This window comes from Brienomyrus brachyistius, unplaced genomic scaffold, assembly GCF_023856365.1.
Source record: "Brienomyrus brachyistius isolate T26 unplaced genomic scaffold, BBRACH_0.4 scaffold67, whole genome shotgun sequence".
Lineage (NCBI taxonomy): Eukaryota > Metazoa > Chordata > Actinopteri > Osteoglossiformes > Mormyridae > Brienomyrus > Brienomyrus brachyistius.
Genome location: NW_026042342.1, coordinates 252398 through 271428, shown reverse-complemented (window position 1 = coordinate 271428; position 19031 = coordinate 252398). Strand labels below are relative to the sequence as shown.

Here is a 19031-nt window from a genome sequence, read left to right as displayed (position 1 = left end):
TGCCTCTGTAATTTTCATTTTCTTCAGGCTCGGTGTAACTCTTTGTTATTGGCTTTAGCTGGCCCCTGTCCATCGCCTACTTCATGGTCATTCATTGCTTAAAGAAAGAAAAAATCTTTTGAAATAAGATCATGTGTTTCAGTGACTTGCTTGTTCCACCCGTTCGCTAAGAAGAAAAGGAGAAGGTTTAATAGTGACCAAAGAGCCGGGTCCTTCCTACCTGCGCACTTGAAACTTAAGGCGGTGTTTGCAGGCCCTGACGCGGCAGCCATCTTGGCGCAGCCGTGTTGCCCCATAAATTCGTAAATTAAAAAAGCGAGTGGCGCAGAATAATCGGTGGCTCTCGTAAAGCTGCTGAGTAGTGTGCACTCTTGAATAAATTTTGCGTTTGGGGCTGGGGTGGGGTGTTGGCAGGAGGGGGTGGTAGGGAGGGAGGGGGGTGGGGTGGGGGGTCATGAGGATTTGAACCGGCGCATTCTTGGGTGGCTTGTGAAGACTCACATGGTTACCATTGGTGTGCATTGTTAGGGTTATCTGAATAAGCAGTGACCATGTGAGTTTTAGTGCGATTGCCCAGGGCTATGGAGAAAGGGAGAGAGGGGAGTAATCCAAAAAGATTGCACACTCTCTTTGCTCTGGGTATTTCTCTCCTCCTCCTTTTTTTTGTGGGGGGGGGGCTTCTGCCAGTGGCTGTAGTTTTTAAGCTGGTGTCTGATTTCCCCTCCTGGTCCTCATTTGTTCTGCGATGTGGCTCATCATCCCCCTTTCATTGTTTACCTTCCTAATGAGGAGGGAGGGGCAGCCGGCCTGTGATGGACAGCCGGGTACTCGCTCCTTCTGCTCGCTGGGGGGGGGGGGACACTTTGGCTTTTTGGCTAGGTGGTGTCTGAATGTGGAAGGGCAGTTGACGGGGAGGGGTGGGGTGGGGTGGGGAGGGGAGGGGTGGGGTGGTTGAAGTCTGTTCCCTCCTGAGAGAGGAGTTGGCTTCTCTGCAAAGTTTTCTTTCTGCCTCTATCTCGGGCCTCCCCACCCCCCCCCCCCCCCCCCGGCATGTGTGCCGTACCTTGGAGTCTTGAGGAAAGGGGTGACAGTGCAGACGTACCAGCGTTTGCTGATTCTGCACTCCCATTACACCCCACTGCCCCCCCCCCCCCCCGTCAAAAAACCCACAGCTGCTATAATTTTTAAAAGGGGTCAAAAACCGTCAACAAAATCAGCGTGATGCAAATTAAAATGTCTCACTTCCTGCATTTAACTAAATGAGAGTCACAAAACAACAAGCTGATATATATATATATATATATATATATATATATATATATATATATATTCATAAATATATATTATATGTTTTTCTTCCCAGCTCTCACCTTGATATTAAGCCATAAGCCTTTTTTCATACATTTTTAAGTAACGGATGTAGAACGGCGATTTAATTTCACGAAGGTGGGAAAATGACTCGCCAAATATTGGAACTGTGTTCATTTTGCTCTGCGCTCCACTTCAAAGGCGCAGAGGTTAAATGGGAAGAGAGCAGACCTTTCAGGCAAACACATGGTGCCCAGCGTGAGATCCGCCCAACTGTTGCATTTTGATGGAATGAGAGGAGATCTATTTATTTTTTATAAAGTGCCTTTGCACGTATTTATTTTTGGACTGACATTCTGCGCCTTGTTCCTCATGCATTATTGCTGAGTGGCTTTTCGTTAGGCGCCTTTATGGACGTGGGCTTCCGTGGCAACTTGTGACCGGTACCCCTAACTCGTGACCTGTCACCTATGCAGCCTTCAGCCTGCATTCCTGACTCTCGCTTTACCTTGGCATGTTTTCGCGCTGACCGGTGGCTATGAGCGACGCCTTTTTCAGCAGGGAAGCTCACGGCTCACCCATGTCCATGGGCCAAAATCTGGACAGGTGACATCAAAACACAGAACTCAAGCCCGGAGCTGGATCTGTGTGTGTGTGTGGGGAGGGGGGGGGGGGGGGGGGGGGGGCGCTCCGTTGATTCGATGGGCGTCTCTGGGACCTGCTTTGGATTGATAGGGTCTCGCACCATCTCAGCTTACCACACTCAAGGCGTTCGGAACCATATGGTTATACTAGGAGTGACATTAACACAGAAAACAAGCAAAACGTGACCTTTTTTAGTCATTATTTTAAACTGAGGCTTTTTAGGTGGCCGATTTAAAGCTTTATTTAAAAAGTAACACTGTACATGATATGATTAATTTCTTGGTGTACAATGGCAAACACTTTAGAGTGAACGCTGGCTGTACCTAGAGATCAGCGGCCCGCTGGCGTGTTCCGGATGATTCTCTCCACGTGGGAAGTGAGGAGGATGGAAACCAGTAGTGCTGTTACTGGATGAGCTGGTTGTGCTGGTCAGCAGACGGGACCCACTGCCCGGGGAGCGGGGGGATGAGGGGGGGCAGTGTGCGGTTCTGGCAGAGGCGGCATGGTCTGACCATCCGCCGGTTAACCGCGGGTCAGCGGCCGGACCGGCGCGGGTTAAGCGGCGAGGCTTCTGGAAAACTTTGATGCTGGCACGCTGAGTGAGGAACAGTCCCTGTCACCTGCACGGGGTGCCCTCTCTCCCCGGGTGGCACAGGTCAGCGGAGGGCGGGGGGGTCCAGCCATGCCATCCTGTGACACCCGACTGATTCGGGAGCTAAAGGGGAGGACAGGCACCGTTGCAGAGTAAAGACAGAGTAACAAAGAGGACAAATACATCGGTCAGTGACTGCGATCGAACAAAACGGAGTCCTGAATATTATAGTAAACAAACAAACAAATAAATAGACCAAATATTAAGGAACTTAAAAGCCACTGATCATTTGTTGTGGTACTGTGTATATTTGTACACTGGGAATGGTATTGATAGCTGTCTTACACTTATAAATTTAATACTGTTATCGCGCTTGCATTAAATTTTACAATTCGCTGTAAATTAAATTCATCAGATGTCTTTAAAAATAAACACACAAACAAATAAACCAGAATATAAATGTATTTGAAAGTTTCTTTTTTTTCCCCTGGTTTTATTTTAATCATTTGACACAGCAATGTCTGTTTCGCGGAGTTTTATTGCCAGATATGAGAAGATCGTTTGATTTGTTTTAGGGAGACATTTCAGAAACGAAGGCAGAGGTTAAATCACCTCTAGGTCGAAGAGTAAATTAACTGATTATCATCGATATGGCAAGTGCTAATCAAAACCAGTGTGACAAAAATATCTGACGCTCATTGCCTCGTATAACTGCAGTATCTCGGTTTAATTTTATTATTCAGCGTCTGATTTGAAATAAGAAATGTGTTTTACTTGCATTTGTCGTTATTTTTTTTTCTTTTCGACACAGGTTTCTTTATTGTGGAAGTTTGTTTCACATGCACTCTTTTAATGAATTATATATCATTGAAATTATTAGTGACTGATTTGTAATCGGGATATAATTTAATGTTTTGAGAGCAGAGAATGGGATGCTAACATCTAGACGAAAAACCGAAAAAACCAAAGGTAATTTTTTTTTTTAAATAACGTTGCATGTATTATTTTACATTTATACATACCGTTGCTAAATGCTTGGATATTTGACTGTTTACATACTTATGAATGAATGGACATTTAAAAGCTTACTTTGCAAATATATAACACTGTAGTCTTTTCATATTCTCATATAATGTTGTCTTATTATTACTGTTACTTTTGTAATCTTTAACTTTAATACCTTAAATATGATGTAAAGACTTATTGTTATTTGTACGTTAAATATAATACTAAGTAATAACCGCCCTGGCAGTGGTTTAAGCATATGTGAAATACCGTACGTTGGAATGTATCGCAGTAAAAATAAGCTTAAAGAAAAAGCTTTAGGCGGGGCAACATTTAAAACGATTTACTTGGCGGTTTTTGCGTTTCATACGATATTTTTATCCTGTCTATCCAGTTGAATCTGGAACGCTTGATAATCTGTTATTCACGGTGGGCCCTTTATTTTACGATTTTTATGTCATGCTGCACAAGAAAGAATAGAAATTTAAAAATTAAGATGGAACTCACGGACAAATGAGGACCTCATATTTGCTGTAATACATTGTGAAAATTATTTTAAAATATCTAAACATGTGACGAAAGTTGGGGGTATACACAATTCAGATTTTTTTTCCCCACCTAAATTCCCGAAAGTTGTGGTCTTATATGAACGTCTGTATGTATTTTGTTTTATGTAGATTAATGCAGGGTTTGTTCCGGGAAATCTGATTACACTGCCATGTTTTGATCAGTTTATCCCCGGTCTTTTCTCTGCAGCATGCAAGTGAAGTGCGGCTTTTTAATGACGCTGGCTGTCGAGTATCTCGCAGTAACCGCCTGGAAATGATTAAACACGGAAAAAAATAGGTTGTGACAGGTGCCGTTTTCTCTGACCGTTCTGATAATTTAAAATTAATTTGCTCTTGAGTTCCCTGCTTGAGTCCACCTGTGCGTCCATATCATGTCGCCTAAGGCGATTTGTTTTTGTTTTAATATTTTCCCTGTACTACATGTGTTTGACTGCTGAAAAGACTACAAAAATGATTTTTGAGACCACTTGCTCAAGAATAATGACGTTACTTTTAAGCAGTCAACAATCCTCGCCATTTATTCTTTTTTACGATCCTCGCATGTTTTGTGTGGATGTTATCTATGAACGTTGAAACATTATCAGTACAAAACAGACATCAATCGAACACTTTAAACTCTTTCATAAACTTTATTATTTATTTTCTTATACTTTTACTTGATGTAAAAAATAAGAGGGTTCAAAATAATAATTCAGATTTTATATGTGTCTGATAGGGAAAGTGTTTAATGAAACCCATTTTTTAAAAGAAACTATCAGTAAACTAATTCGCATTCGATATGAATGCGTTTATACTAATCGTTTGCTAAATTAACATTGCTAAATTAAAGACCTCTTATTTTTTACCCATTCGTTTCAAATATATTTAAGATAAATATCATTTTGAAAGGTGAATTCTGTTCCAAAAATCCAACAGACACTCTAGTACAGATTGCAGCACATAATTGTTCAACAATTGCATTATTCATTTCATAACATAAGATATCGCTGCTGATAATAAGTTATCTGCTGATAAAATAGAAGATCTGCACTTGATTCTTGTAAATAATAATGCAGTGATTTTGGGGAGAACTGTTCATTAAAAACGCATAACAATGAAGACGCAGCCTCGCTGATCTTGCATGTGTAACTTATATTTCCAAAGCTGTGTGTATTGAGCCGCTAGGGAGCCCGATGCAAGGCAAAAGAACGAAAACGTGGAATTAAGTCCCCATAGGAAAAAAAAAAATATATATATATATATATATATATTGTAACGAATAATTTAAGAGTTTTCTGCCGATTAAAAACACGTGAAGCAAAATGAGTCCATCCCTACCTTCAGATCCTTTGCCGAGATGGACTTTTTCGCAAATGTATTTTGGATACGCGCAGAGTCCGCATGCAGCTTCACCTCGCAGGTGTTGATTAGACATGTTTCAAAAATCCCGTGTATATTTACTACCACCGACTTCCAACAAAATGTACCAAGGCAAACCATTACGAATCCTTTCGCTCGGTGTTCCTTACAAGTCCGTGTTTCATGCAACGTCGTTTTAATAAGCACCGATAACATACACTATCCACCGCTAACCTGCCAACTAAAGACACGAAACTTTCACCCCCTTTCTGCGTTGCTTAATCCCAGGCTTTACGGGCTCAGCGTTAAGAAAATTCGACTGCAATTTGGGATTAGACAAATACTCTTGTTACAAAAGGTTAGTGCTACTTGATATCTGGATACTTTAAAGATGGATCCCGTCGTATTTAACAGACAACTGGCATAAAAACAGCAAGTTTGCAGAATTGTTGCACAATTACTTGCAGCCTATGTATGCTGTAGTCCGTATTTAATTTTGTAGTCGGTCGGGATTTACTGTATAAGAGTTTGAATGACCTAGTTTGTTACTATTATGCCTGACAGGGTTTTTATTTATTTATGTATTATTATTATTATCATAATAATTATTATTATTATAGTCTCTATGGACGCTGTAATTAATTTACAGTGTAAAGGCCTATATTTGCACGTGCTCGGTTTTCACGGGTATTTGCTTTATTTTTTCTTTATACCGTTTTTTAGTAGTTCCGCGTCACATAATGTGAGGAAGACCTTGCTTTGGACGTATAGCGTTGGGCTAAGTGAAAATGTAATTTCATTCGACTGTCGGTGACTTTCTTTGAACATTAGCTCGCTTTCAGATTCGGCCTCAATTAGAATGAGTTGATTTTGTGAGATCTACAAAAGCACTGACCGAAGGCGTATTATGGTCCCTGGAGCATCTCACCGACCCTTTGAGAAGCAGTTAAGGAAACAGTGTGCCCTCCATGATATTCTGTTACCGTATTTTATTGGCATTTCTTTAAGAAAGTGTGGCTTGAAAGGTGCTTTCATTGATTCTAAGACCCCAAGAGTCTTTCTTGTCTTATGTAATTTATTTTCCGGATCGCCTGAGTTTCTTCTATCCAATTCTTCTCGCATATAGCCCACTCTGAGCAAAAAGACTGTCCCTATTTAACTTAACTCTAACTATTCTGAGATGTAATTCTAAGTGGGGATTAGTTTATCATTAATATTCATGAGATGAGGTAACAATATAATTTTTAATAAATATAAAGGATAAATCAATCGCCCAATCTTTCCGTATTGCTAGAAAAAAAAAATCTGTACAGATATTTTAAAATGACGTGTCCGTATGGAACGAGACATAGAAAAAATCAAAACCCTGCAGACATACTTATTCATTTTAAAAAATCTACTCATAAAGATGGAAAATAATCATAGTTAAGCAGTCACATTCAACAGAACTTATTACTAGTGCAATGAAAAACGCTTGGAGCTATATCTACATAACCGTAGCCAACTACATAAAAGTTGGCTACGTCAGGTAGTTTTAGAAAACTCGGTGCTTTCGGGTGGCCAACATTTTAAAATGTATTTTTTTTAATCTAGAAAATTGTTTCAAGAACATTTTATTAATTTAATTGCAGGTTACCGGACTTTTACCTTCATCCAGTAAAATCTGCGTTGACTCTCTATTGTTCACAAAACAGAACACAACTGTAGTATTTTACGTAACTTAAAAAAAACGAGTTTAATAAGGGAAGTTACTAGGTGCTTTGATGTAAATATGACGACGATCATTTTGAAGTAAACCGCTTGTATAGGAAGCCTGGCAATATTACACATATTTCACGTTTAAAAATAACTTAATATAGACATTATAAAAAGTACAAGGAAAAAATGCATTTCCTTCACCTAAAAGCTCCGCACTTGGTAATTACGGCAATGTAATGGCCCATTAATTTTAAAGCCTTTTATTTTTCTCTTTATTTTGTTTTCTTTTTCCGCTTTCCTTTTGCCCGATATTACTCTGTAGGTTTTAATTTGTCCTCAGTTTAGGGAGGCGGGGTTTCGAAGCAACTCTGCGCAATGAGTGGCCATCTTTCCAGTCTTTTAGAAAAAGAGCGCCTGGTGATTGGTTAAAGTGGGCGGTTCCGCAGGTGTCTTATGCTCATAGAAGGGCAGGGTGGAGAGAAGGTGATCAATCTCCATCGGTCTACATTAACAATCACCTAAACACAGTGAACGACACATACAAGCGGCTAGCAGTAATGCGTTTGATTTATTTGATTTTGAAACGCCGTGAAGTACAGGGACTGACGCGGTAAAACAGCAGAATACGCAAGAGCTATCAGATTTAAAATAAGACGCAGACGTGCGTTCGTCATTTAAAAAAAAAATCGATTTTTTGTTTCACGGTCGTTTTCTTGTTCAAATAAATTCTATTGGTGGATACTTAAAAACGGGCACGCCTCAAAAACAGAAAACGAAGTGGAACTATAACCTTTAAAAGGTATGTGTGTGAGTTTTAACAATTTTAAAAACATTTTTAAAACTACTACTTCATTGTGTATCGTCTATGCTATGGTGAACTGCATACAATTAGTTTATATTACACAGCGCATATAAACTTATGCAGTTAGATCAAACTTTTTAATTAACTTAGTAAATGTTGTTTTGCGGCGAACCGAATGCATGGGCCTGTGTTTGTATTTTCTTAATCGTAGTAAATTTCGCCAAAAGTTCTCCCGACTCCTCTGCCGTTCCGTTCCTGTGTTAAAGTTCGCCGCTTTGTTCCGTTTTCGATTGCGGAATTCTACTACAAGTGTTGGTTATCAATTAATGTTCACGGAATCCTGCTAACTAAAATTATAAAATTGATTAAATATAACGGAGCCTTCCACTTCTCGGTTTTTGGATGGGGCTGATTATATTTTTATTCTCATGGAAATGAATAATTTTCAGAACCCGATTGCCCATTAAAGGGTTGAATCTATTTAGTGGGATAATTGGAGAGGCGTGTTTTGGTTTTGTCAATTTATTTTGCAGATAAGGCCCCTCCTTTCAATGCTCTCCCTGGAGGTCTAATCTAAATTGTAATTGAGTTAATTTGCACAGACTCCGAGCCCTTTCAGTCTGGTTAAACTCCGTCCTGCAGCGTAAGAAATATATTTCTGGAACATGCGGAAAAGTCGGCGTTCCTTGCGATTAATTTCTTTGTCGGTGGACTTCATTGCCTGGCGTTGCAGGTAATTGACAGTCAATTCAGATGATTGTAGTTTTGCAAGCACTACTTTTGAAAACCTTGCATGACTGTTAAAGCCACAAGGACACTATGCTTCTGACCCTCGACAAGGATTTTGACTGCTGCGATAGTTTAAACGGCACGGAAATAGTCTTTCTTGCTACCTTAATCGTTGGCATTACCCCGTTCTTTCTGCTAGTTGAGTGATTTAAAAAAATAGCTAGCTCGCAAAGTTTATATATATATTGGAAATTTAGGCCTATATTTGTTGCACTTTTAAAAATGTGGCGTTTTAGGCTAAATCCGACGGTCATGAAGGCTATGTAACCATGGACTACAAATAACGTTTAAATAAAATTGCAAAAGACAGGCCAGTTATCTCGCTCTATTCAGTTGCTAATTTATATGTCCGCTACATTTTTCATAGGCAAACCTAAGTTGCATCTGATGTTTTTCACTGGAACTTTCAAACACTCAAACTTTCAAATGTAGTATGCATGGGGAATGTTTAATAGGAAACGGCAACTAACAACTTGGAAATAAAATGACCGATCACATAATTTGTTGTTTGTGTATAAAGAGACACGCCAGCTTGATAAGGTCGTAGCGGTGGCTGGGTGATTGAACCAGCCTACTGAAGGAGTTACCACAAATTCAGTTGTCTTGAATCAAGGTCACCCACAAGAAATACTTAACAATGAAATGCTATTTGCAATATTTAGGACAAATTAATCACATTTAAATGGGTGTTTTCGCTGAAGTCAGCGATACACGATATTATTAAAAATAGGTCGAGAACCTGATCTTTTAGGCCTTAAGTATCTCATTTAATTCATTGTCTAAAATTATTTTTATTGATTAATATTAGCCTATACATTTTTCAGATATGGTCCAAATAGACTGCATCTTTCATTCTACAATATTGTAATCACCATACAATTTAGCTGACATTTCATTAGCAATTTGTTTGCTTGTTTAAAAAAAAAGTATAGAAATAATTAGACTATTATTAAAATGTACTATTACATTTATACTGTAGCCACTGAAGATTTATTTTGGTGGAATTATAGCGCTTTTCATTTTATTAAAAAAACATAAGGTATCCGGGTGTACAAATTGGCTGTCGCTTTTAAGTCGAATCGTGTATTTCTTTAAGGCCTACCAGTGTACCCCGTAAATTTGTGTCCGGCGGTGCCTACACTTAAAGGTTACACGTTTTCGTATTAAACGTGATTTTGCTACGTGGAAATACTGATTTCCGTTCACCTTTCTTGCTAATTTTACCAGGTAGGCCTATTCGAATTTGCAGTACGGAAAAATAGTCTAGCTACGCTTTTAAAGGTGCAGCGATACTGACCTGTTTGAATTGGTTTATATTTTTTTCTTGGTTTGTGGAGCTTGTGTAAATATGTGCTGGCTAGTTGTAATTTTAATTATAGTTTTTGTAATTAGTTTTCGGTTTCTCTTCTGTATTCGCTCCTTTATCTGCATCTTTCACTTGTCTGCCTCGGAAACATTTTTGCGCGTAATTTCGTACGTTTTTACTGTAAGTGTTGGGTAAAGGCACGTGGGGCCGAGGGTTTAATATGTGTTTTTCCTTTGCAGTTTAGCCAATCACCTCTCTGTCAAAGCGCGAGGTTTGGCAAATTTTATTTCTTTGGCAAGATCTGGGGAAACCCGCGAGCGCTTCTAGCATGATGTCATACCTCAAGCAGCCCCCGTACGGCATGAACAGCCTGGGGCTGAGCGGAGCGGCTATGGACTTGCTTCATCCTTCGGTTGGATATCCCGGTAAGCCCTCCGGAGCTGCCTCCGGTATTAAATGCGTATTTTTTTTGTTTAATCGAAAATTAAAAGAGTAAATCTTAAGTTTTAAATCTACTCCCCACCTGCCGTTATAGGCCATAACATATGTTTATAGTCTAGTTTTGATGCAGTACTATTTTATACTTGCAGATTTTTTTTCCTAATGGATACAAGTTTCAATTTAGCTAGCGAATCATTAAAAAGAAGAAACTTTCGTCACGGTTATGCACAGAAATTTTTTAGAACAATGGACACATTTAAGTGGAAGCTTTGCACTTATTAAAGCTGCAGCGTCCGGTACCGCAACTCGTGTAGTAACCCAATCTTTTGATGTTAAAGAGGAGGAAAACAGTTCTTTGGTTAATCGGTTGTTTTCTTTTCCCTCACAGCAAATCCAAGGAAACAGCGCAGGGAGAGGACTACCTTCACGCGAACGCAACTGGACATTTTGGAGTCTCTGTTTGCTAAGACTCGATACCCAGACATATTCATGAGGGAAGAGGTGGCGCTGAAAATTAACCTGCCTGAATCCAGAGTACAGGTTTGACTCTCTATTGACATTATTTATATTCTCCGACTCGCAAAACTAAGATTTATATATACTTCCTTACGCATATTAGATTGTGTTGTGGTAGTTTCGTGGCTTATTCTTGAGTTGGTTTATTCTTTTTCACTTTAAATGGCAAAGTGGAGAGGGTTCGTTGGCCCCCCCTTGTGCTGACTTTCTGTAAATGTGGCACCTGGCCTCCCAAGTGTTGCTGAGTGTCTTTAATAACGCTGAAGATGTATCCTATTACCATAAGCGGATCCGTTTTTGTTTTATTACGTTATTAATTGAGGATATCTGTGTGCGTCAAAAATTTCAAACGCATGCAGCACAGGCTAGTTGGAGTAACTTTTTCAAAAATGCCAGTTGTGTCTGAGTGTGTGTTCAGATTTTGGTGCGAAACATTTTTAATCAACACTTAAGTGAAACCCATAGCCAGCAAGCTGAAGTAGATAATTGATTTTATACTAAAATTTGTGTGTATTTGCCATCATCTCGGTCCAGGTCTGGTTTAAGAACAGACGTGCAAAGTGTCGCCAGCAGCAGCAGAACGGCAGCAACGTCAAGGCCCGGCCAGCCAAGAAGAAGTCCTCCCCGGCGCGGGAGAGCACGGGCTCCGAGAGCAGCGGCCAGTTCACCCCCCCTGCGGTGTCCAGCGCCAGCAGCTCGTCCTCGTCTAACAGCTCCAGCTCCTCCAGCAACACGGCCATCAGCACCTCTACCTCCATCAGCACCCCGGTCTCCTCCATCTGGAGCCCGGCCTCCATCTCCCCAGGGTCGGCCCCGCCGTCCATCCCCGTGCCCGACTCTATGCCCCCCACCAGCACGTCCTGCATGCAGCGCTCCGTTTCTGGGGCTACGGCCTCCTCCTACCCCATGACCTACAACCAGACCACCGGCTACAGCCAGGGCTACCCGACGGCGTCGGGCTCCTACTTCAGTGGTGTCGACTGTAGCTCCTATCTGACCCCGATGCACTCTCACCACCACCCACACCAACTAAGCCCCATGGCTACACCCTCCATGTCGGGACACCCACACCACCACATTAGCCAGTCCTCTGGACACCATCATCACCACCACCACCATCAGCCATACAGTGGTGCTGGCCTGGCCTTCAATTCCTCGGACTGCCTGGATTACAAAGATCAAACGGCCTCGTCTTGGAAACTCAACTTCAACGCGACAGACTGCTTGGACTACAAAGACCAGGCCTCCTGGAGGTTCCAAGTCTTGTGATTCATTTTTTTTCCCTCCCTTTCCCCTCCCTTTTTGTTTTTAAACGGGACTTAAAAAAAAAAAAAAAAGAACTGTAAAAGTTAAAGAACATTCGTCCAGATTACTTTTTATATCCCTTTTAAGAAATGGAAACGTAACCAAAAACCTGTGAGAAATTCACAGTTTTTGTTTTTACTTTTATCAATGAAGAATTTTAAACTGGGATGATTTAAGATGCTGGACAGTTTGTTGTGACCCCTACGATGAGCGGCGGCTCCCCATAACCCATGTCTTCTAATGAAATGGATGTTTCTCCTGTAATGAACTCCCACCTCTCTGGCCCTTTGACCCCTGTCCCGCCTTCTGTATAGCTTTTCTTAAAACTTGTTTATCTAGCAGGAGGGGTGGAATTGAAATAGTCACCTGCAGAAAGGAGCTGTTTGTAAATATGTATTTGGGTCAATTCAGTGACCACAATTAGCTGGTTTTCCTGGATTTGAAATTTGTTTTAAAGAGCAACGTTCCTAAGCTTATGTGCGTTTTCCCTAAAGACAAATTGGCAGTTTAAAAAAACAAAAAAAAAACGAACAAAAAAAAGACGCTTCAAGATATTCACGACATCCGTTACTATGGACAACGCTAGTAATTTTAAGGTCGTTATGGATGTTTATTTTGTAGTCCAAGATTTAGTCTGATCAACCGACAATTCAAACGAAATAATAAAAAAAACGAATGTTGTATTTTCACCCGAGTTGCTGTGTTTTAAATTCAAGCGAAATTTTTAAACTCCTTCCAGTACATGTTAGGCATTGTCTCTAGTGTTGTATTTCGGGGTTCATTTCAGTCGCAGCACTTGGGTTTCCTGTTCCCGAAGTCATTATTTTGTCCGTTGAGAGCGAGAGAGAGAGAGCGCGAGAATGTGAATTAGACATTCAATTTCAATATTCCAGTGAAATGTGGAAGGCGAACGCCCTTACATTCGTGTCCATATAATAAAGATCAGTTTAACAACAAGCAGGTTTGTGAGTGGAGTGTTATTAAAAAAAAGTACGTTTGAGGGACTCGCGTCTCCACCCCTTTAGACGTATGTAAGCGGTCAATTTTCCCCCTCCTGAATAGGATGTTTTGACGTTTGCACGTCAGTATTTTGTTTGGCATTGCTACTGTTATTCACATTAAATTATGAAAGTCAAACTGGTGTGTGTGTATACACATTAAGAACTAAGGTCGGTTTCCATAATTCAAAGCGAAGTCAAAAGGTTGTAAATAACGTAGTATTATCCGATTTAGTTGTATAAGGATTGCTTTGGAATGCGGAATTAAAATACGCCTATCTTCGTGAAAGCTTTTGAAGGATAATCAAGGTCACCACCCCTTCCTATCTTAAATGTCAAATTGATGATAGTGCCGTTTCTTCCCGCCAGTCTCAGCCACACGCCTCAGATTAATTAGATAATTCTCAATAAAGGAAATGTGTGGCACTGAAGCATGGGCTGCTTTTTTGGGGGGGCGGGGGCGGTTAATTATATTTTACTTGACGCGTTTAAAAAATGTCTTTAAAAGGTGTTTACATTTTGCTAGTGGGTGAGTAATAAAATCCGAAAATTATAAAAGAGTATAGGCTAATAATTAGTGCGCCGCCTATTTCCCCACAGAATCTCGTTAAAAGATGTGTTATCGCCATTAGCCTTGAGGGATATTGCTACTCGTGATTCGCTAATTGCTTGGGCAGGGCGACCTCCCTGGTTGCAAGTGAAATAGGCCTGCTATAAATATGAGATTTTACTGTCCGGCCCTGAAAGTGTAAAAAAATACAATAAAGTCTTGCATTACGGTGTCTAAATAACACAATAGTTTCTATTAAATGATCATATCAGGCTCTTCCAAATCACAACCGCTCAAAGCAATGACCCCGGTAAAATTACATTGTGTTAATACTTCTGGGCAGTCCACACGCAACCCAAGTCGTTAGCTTAAAGGTGACATAAAAATATTTAAAATAATAGCAAACACATCTCGCACATCGCAATATTTTTGCTATATTTGAAATTTTAAAACCACACTTCTGGTAAGATATGGCAACGAAAACAATTCTATAGATCGATCTAATAAACGATTTAATTCAATAAATGTTCCAAATGTACGCGGTGTTCATTGCCTTTTTAGGCGCTCGTGGTTGGTGTGGGATTTAGTATACGAAAAACAAGATAACAGGGCGAATCACGATTTCAATTAACACCGAAACGTGTTCTTCATAAGTCGCGAATTAATAAGTGCCAGCTGAGCAAACAAATGACGCTAAACAAATCATCCACGACAACATAAAATGTGTTTGTGCTGCTCCGCTCCCGCAAATACCCACCGCGCGCTGACAGTAGGCGACGGCCGCTGCTAGTCCTTTAACAAACAAGCCAGGATTTGGTAAACTGCGTTCAAACAAGGAAAAGTCATCTTGCATTTTCACAACAAGGAATGCTAATTCGGGGCTTTCGCAACCCCGGCCCTATTCATGTCTATTACCTTCTTTTTAATTTATCAGCCAGGGGCTATTAGCCTAATGAATACATATAATTCAAGTATGTTTAGTTTAATGTTCAGTCATGTAAACAATTTGAATTTATTCATCAATTTAACTTAATTTAAATGCATCAAAGCAGCATGCACTTCTTTCCTTTGTCTGGCGATAGATCTTGTGGTATTTTTATAATGTGACGAATATTTACTTTAAAAAGATGGTACGTGACATAATGGGATGAGTGACTTTAAAAGCTATCAAAAATTAGACATTTTAGACCAAAGCAGTAAGATACTTCAACTACAACTGAATTATTCATCGAAATTACACAATGTGACCGTTCAGATAAGAAATATGTGATAATCGACCAATTAAATCATTCATCTCCTATTTCCTGACAAGAAAAAATACGTGGAAAAACGTGAAGCACAAACTATTCCTTAGATTATTGGTATGTTATTCCGCATTTCTGTAGTTTACTGCCAAGAATGTATCATGCCAAGCTAATTAATGTCAGCATAAGCACTTTTACATGCAGAAATTGTCCCGAAAATATATATAGAAAATGGAAATACGTGCTGTCTTCAGGTGCTGATTTATTAAAACGTATTTAGCAACGAGGTTTCAGTCATGCCAAAGATACAATCAGGGTGTCAAAACTGCGTCCCTGGCCATTTAATTATGTAGTAAGTCGTGTTATTTGCAGTATGTTCAAACTGTATCGAATTGTATAGTTTATTTTCAAACCAAACACAATGTAGCCTTAATAGAAGAACAAATAATTTCGTAACAGAAAAACTACCCATGATATACCAACTTCGTGTGGGACACACTGCTTGCACACAGTGCTGCGAACAATGCGGTGCGCAGATACGATTCTTAAGAGTAAAATGTGGAACGGTGTGAACCACGTCAGCGGCAGCTTTATGACATCGCCGGCAATTTTCAGTCTCTCCTGACTATCAACTCAGCAGTATTAATGTTTCTCAGTGCTTTCGATGATTGGAATTTTTTTTTTTTGATAATGCATAATGTGATGTTTTACCTTCCGACTGCAGTTGTTATATAAACGTTAACTGTATACATTTAGAAACATTATTAAAATGCGCAACGCAGAACTTTTTCTATGTATGTTTGTATTAATAAAATTTGCTGTGTTTTGTACTTGGAGGAATTTATCGTGGGAACCAATAAAAGACGGAAAACACGCAGCTTATCTGCAATTATTAGCGTAATAGGCCACTCGTGCAAAATACAGCCGTCGGCACTCGTTATTTTCGTGTACTAAACGTTGACGTGCCCGTTACATCACGAGGCCGCCTCGTGCCAGCCTGAACTTCTGACAGCCACCTTCAGCCAGATGAACGGCAGCGATTGCAACAGTACAGACGTGTTTACTTCGTTGATTGTGTTAATGCCGGATTTGCTGGCTGATCTATCCAGAGGACGGCGCGAAGCGGTCGCTCCGTTTTTGCATGTCTGGTTGTAATCAGGCTGTATCTGAAGCAATGGAAGGACAGCATTTTCCATCCTAGAACTGACAGACGTTTGATTCGAGCCATCTGATCTTGGTACCTTGCCCATGAATGCTAAATTCAGCGGATTATTACAGGCCTCAGCCAAACATCAATAAGGCTTTCTCCGAATCTGCACAGGGCACTGATTTACAATTTTCAATCTTGTTTTATTTTAAGGGCAGCTTAATTTATTAAAAATCCATATATATGCATACACACATGATTTCCCTTAAAAGAAACTAAACGTCCTGAATTTTAGAAAAATGCTGTTAAACAGCCAATATTTGTGAGCAGCGATCAAAAACATGACAGAAACTTTTAAGGACAGAACAGCATCCAAAGTACCAATGACTCCATTAAAGATTAGCTCGGTTTTCCAAAGATGCTACAACATGTTATAATGAATAGTGAATAAACAGGGATTCTGTAGGATTTATGCTATTAAACGGATATGTAATAATTATACTAGCATTACTCAGCAATACTTAATACGTATATGGTTTGTCTGTATGACATAACTGTAGTTAATGATTTATGCATCAGCTTTAACCTGCCTTAACAATTGCAAGCATTTTTAGGAAACATCCCTCAGGCGGGAAACGTTCATAGCCAATAGCGTTCTTAATTGACGTGTTCACTTTAGGTGGCAATGGCAGATCCTGGGGCAGCAGCTGTGTATTCCACAGGAGGAGTGGAGATGTTTCTCTGGACAATCGTTACCTGTAAAAAGTAATTAAAAACACATACACACAATTCCTGACTGGACAACATTATATTAAGCAAGTAATTCAATCTAAGATATAGGGTTAGGACATGCAGAGCAATATATACTCATTTTAATATTAAAGCCTAGACATAGTTGGTTTATTTCCAGACAGCGAGACGTAGTGCTTTCCAAACATTTATAGCTAGCTATTTAGAGTACTTCCATCAGCTGTAATACGTTTTAAACCCCAGTTAATGTCACGATGGGGTAATGTGGGATATCTCCGATCGCCTTGTCCTCGTCTTGGAGGAAGCTGAATCACCATGGCGCTCGTTGCACACTTCATGTTGCCCACATAGCCCGAACGGCTCCCGGGGGCACGAGGTGGCGTGAGAACGGCACGTGCACCTTACCTGCTGCAGCGGCCCTGGCATGACACGAAGGCGCGCGCTCGCCGCGTCCTCCGCTGGTGCCGCGCGTCCTCGCTCCCTGGAGATGCACGTAATGGGCCGTGGAAGAGATTGGAGGTGGTTCCAGAGGGGCCCGGCTCCCACTTCCTCTCATTTGTAAGGGCTAACCGTCTGGCGAACGTGCCGACCGGAAGCACGGCAGGTATGGTGGGCGCCTGGCGTCACAGGTGTTTCACCCCCTTTGCAGGATCCGCACCCCCTGTGCCGATCCAGAGATCGTGTCCCTTTCTGAAAGAGCACATTTGTCTGCCATTGAAATCGGTGAGGCTGTAATCGGATATTTTGGCCTTCTTTTTTAGGGGATTGTACTGTAACCCAGATCTATTCAGATAAACCCTGCTGGAAAGAGAATTAACAAACTACCTGAATAATATTGAAATCAATCGTAAATCTAAGTAATTTCAATTTATTGTAACTTCTGTGACTTTGTTTTGAAGTTATACGTATGGTAATTGCATATTGCAGCCCACGTTATATAGGTGAAAGCTGGTTTATTTACATCCGTCTGCACGTTCTTTTATCAAACTGTAAGTAATACGGTAAAATGTAATAAGCGTTTGTTTAAAAATACATATTTGTGACTGTGAGACATGGCTCCTAGTTGCTATATTACACTATAATACATGCAAAGCAAGCACTGTTACATGCCGTTAGGGTTTTAAAACACAAAGCACCTAAATATATATGTCAATGAAAAAAGTATGGGGAATGTACAAACTGTATGTCGCGTTCAGTTTCAACGTGTTTTTCTTGTTGCTCCTTACTTTGCAGATTCAAAAATAAGTATGCGCCCTTTGAAAACATTCAAGTAGTGACAGACATAATTTCACACATAAAACAGCAAGGTAATATAATACGCTTAATAAGAAACAGCTAAAATGCGTAGTTCGGGTAGTGTTTCCTTTGGCCGTGACTCCGAATTTTTTTTAAGCTTCGGAGAAAAAAAAGAAAAAGAAGAAAAAAAAAAACAAAACAAAAAGGAACAAAAGCAAAACGCGAAATCTGTCCGGATATTCTGTCCATTTTCAGCATCGGTTCTTGTAATTTTTTTTATATGAAAATCCTCTTAGAATGCAAGTAAATAGATTACGATACAGTGAAGGATTAAGGAGCGGTGGGTGCTGTCAGATTAATCCTGAGTACAGAGCGTCAACAGTCCTGACACTGCCATGGACGCCGTTCAGGAAAACGGCTCCACTACTTAAAAGGCATATGTAGCTTTCTGCCATGGATAACTCTCAACAGTAATCTCGAGGGGGAGGGGGCAAAATAACAAACCGCTATCTGTGCACCAAAACCTAAAGTTCAAACTGTCCAATAATATCCGATACCAAATGCCAGAAACGCTGTCGAATTTTTTTTATTTTTTTTTTGTTCCTTTAAAAATAACTACTCTGACAAGTTAGCAGTAATATAAAAGGTCGCCAATACACATTTTCAAGGAAGGAAAAATTGAATTGTATTTTGCTTTGGACAAGCATATCCTGACACTGGCGCGATCGAAAACACCATCACAATTTTATATTCTCGAAAGAAAGAAAGTTCTAAATAGCATATGAACAGCAT

General features: G+C 40.2%; 1 protein-coding gene across 2 annotated transcripts; it reads left to right on the top strand.

Annotated features, from left to right (window-relative positions):
* Nucleotides 1-7632: 7632 nt before the first annotated feature.
* Nucleotides 7633-13451, top strand: LOC125725473 (homeobox protein OTX1 B-like). 2 transcript variants are annotated; one of them, XM_049002403.1, is made up of 4 exons: nt 7633-7954; nt 10292-10477; nt 10882-11033; nt 11544-13451. In XM_049002403.1, exons 2-4 carry the CDS (start codon nt 10381-10383, stop codon nt 12276-12278), a joined length of 984 nt encoding a protein of 327 aa, XP_048858360.1. In that variant the 5' UTR covers nt 7633-7954; nt 10292-10380; the 3' UTR covers nt 12279-13451. The 2 variants fall into 2 exon arrangements, with proteins under 2 accessions (XP_048858360.1, XP_048858361.1); XM_049002404.1 differs by lacking the exon at nt 7633-7954 and adding an exon at nt 8416-8690.
* Nucleotides 13452-19031: the final 5580 nt, after the last annotated feature.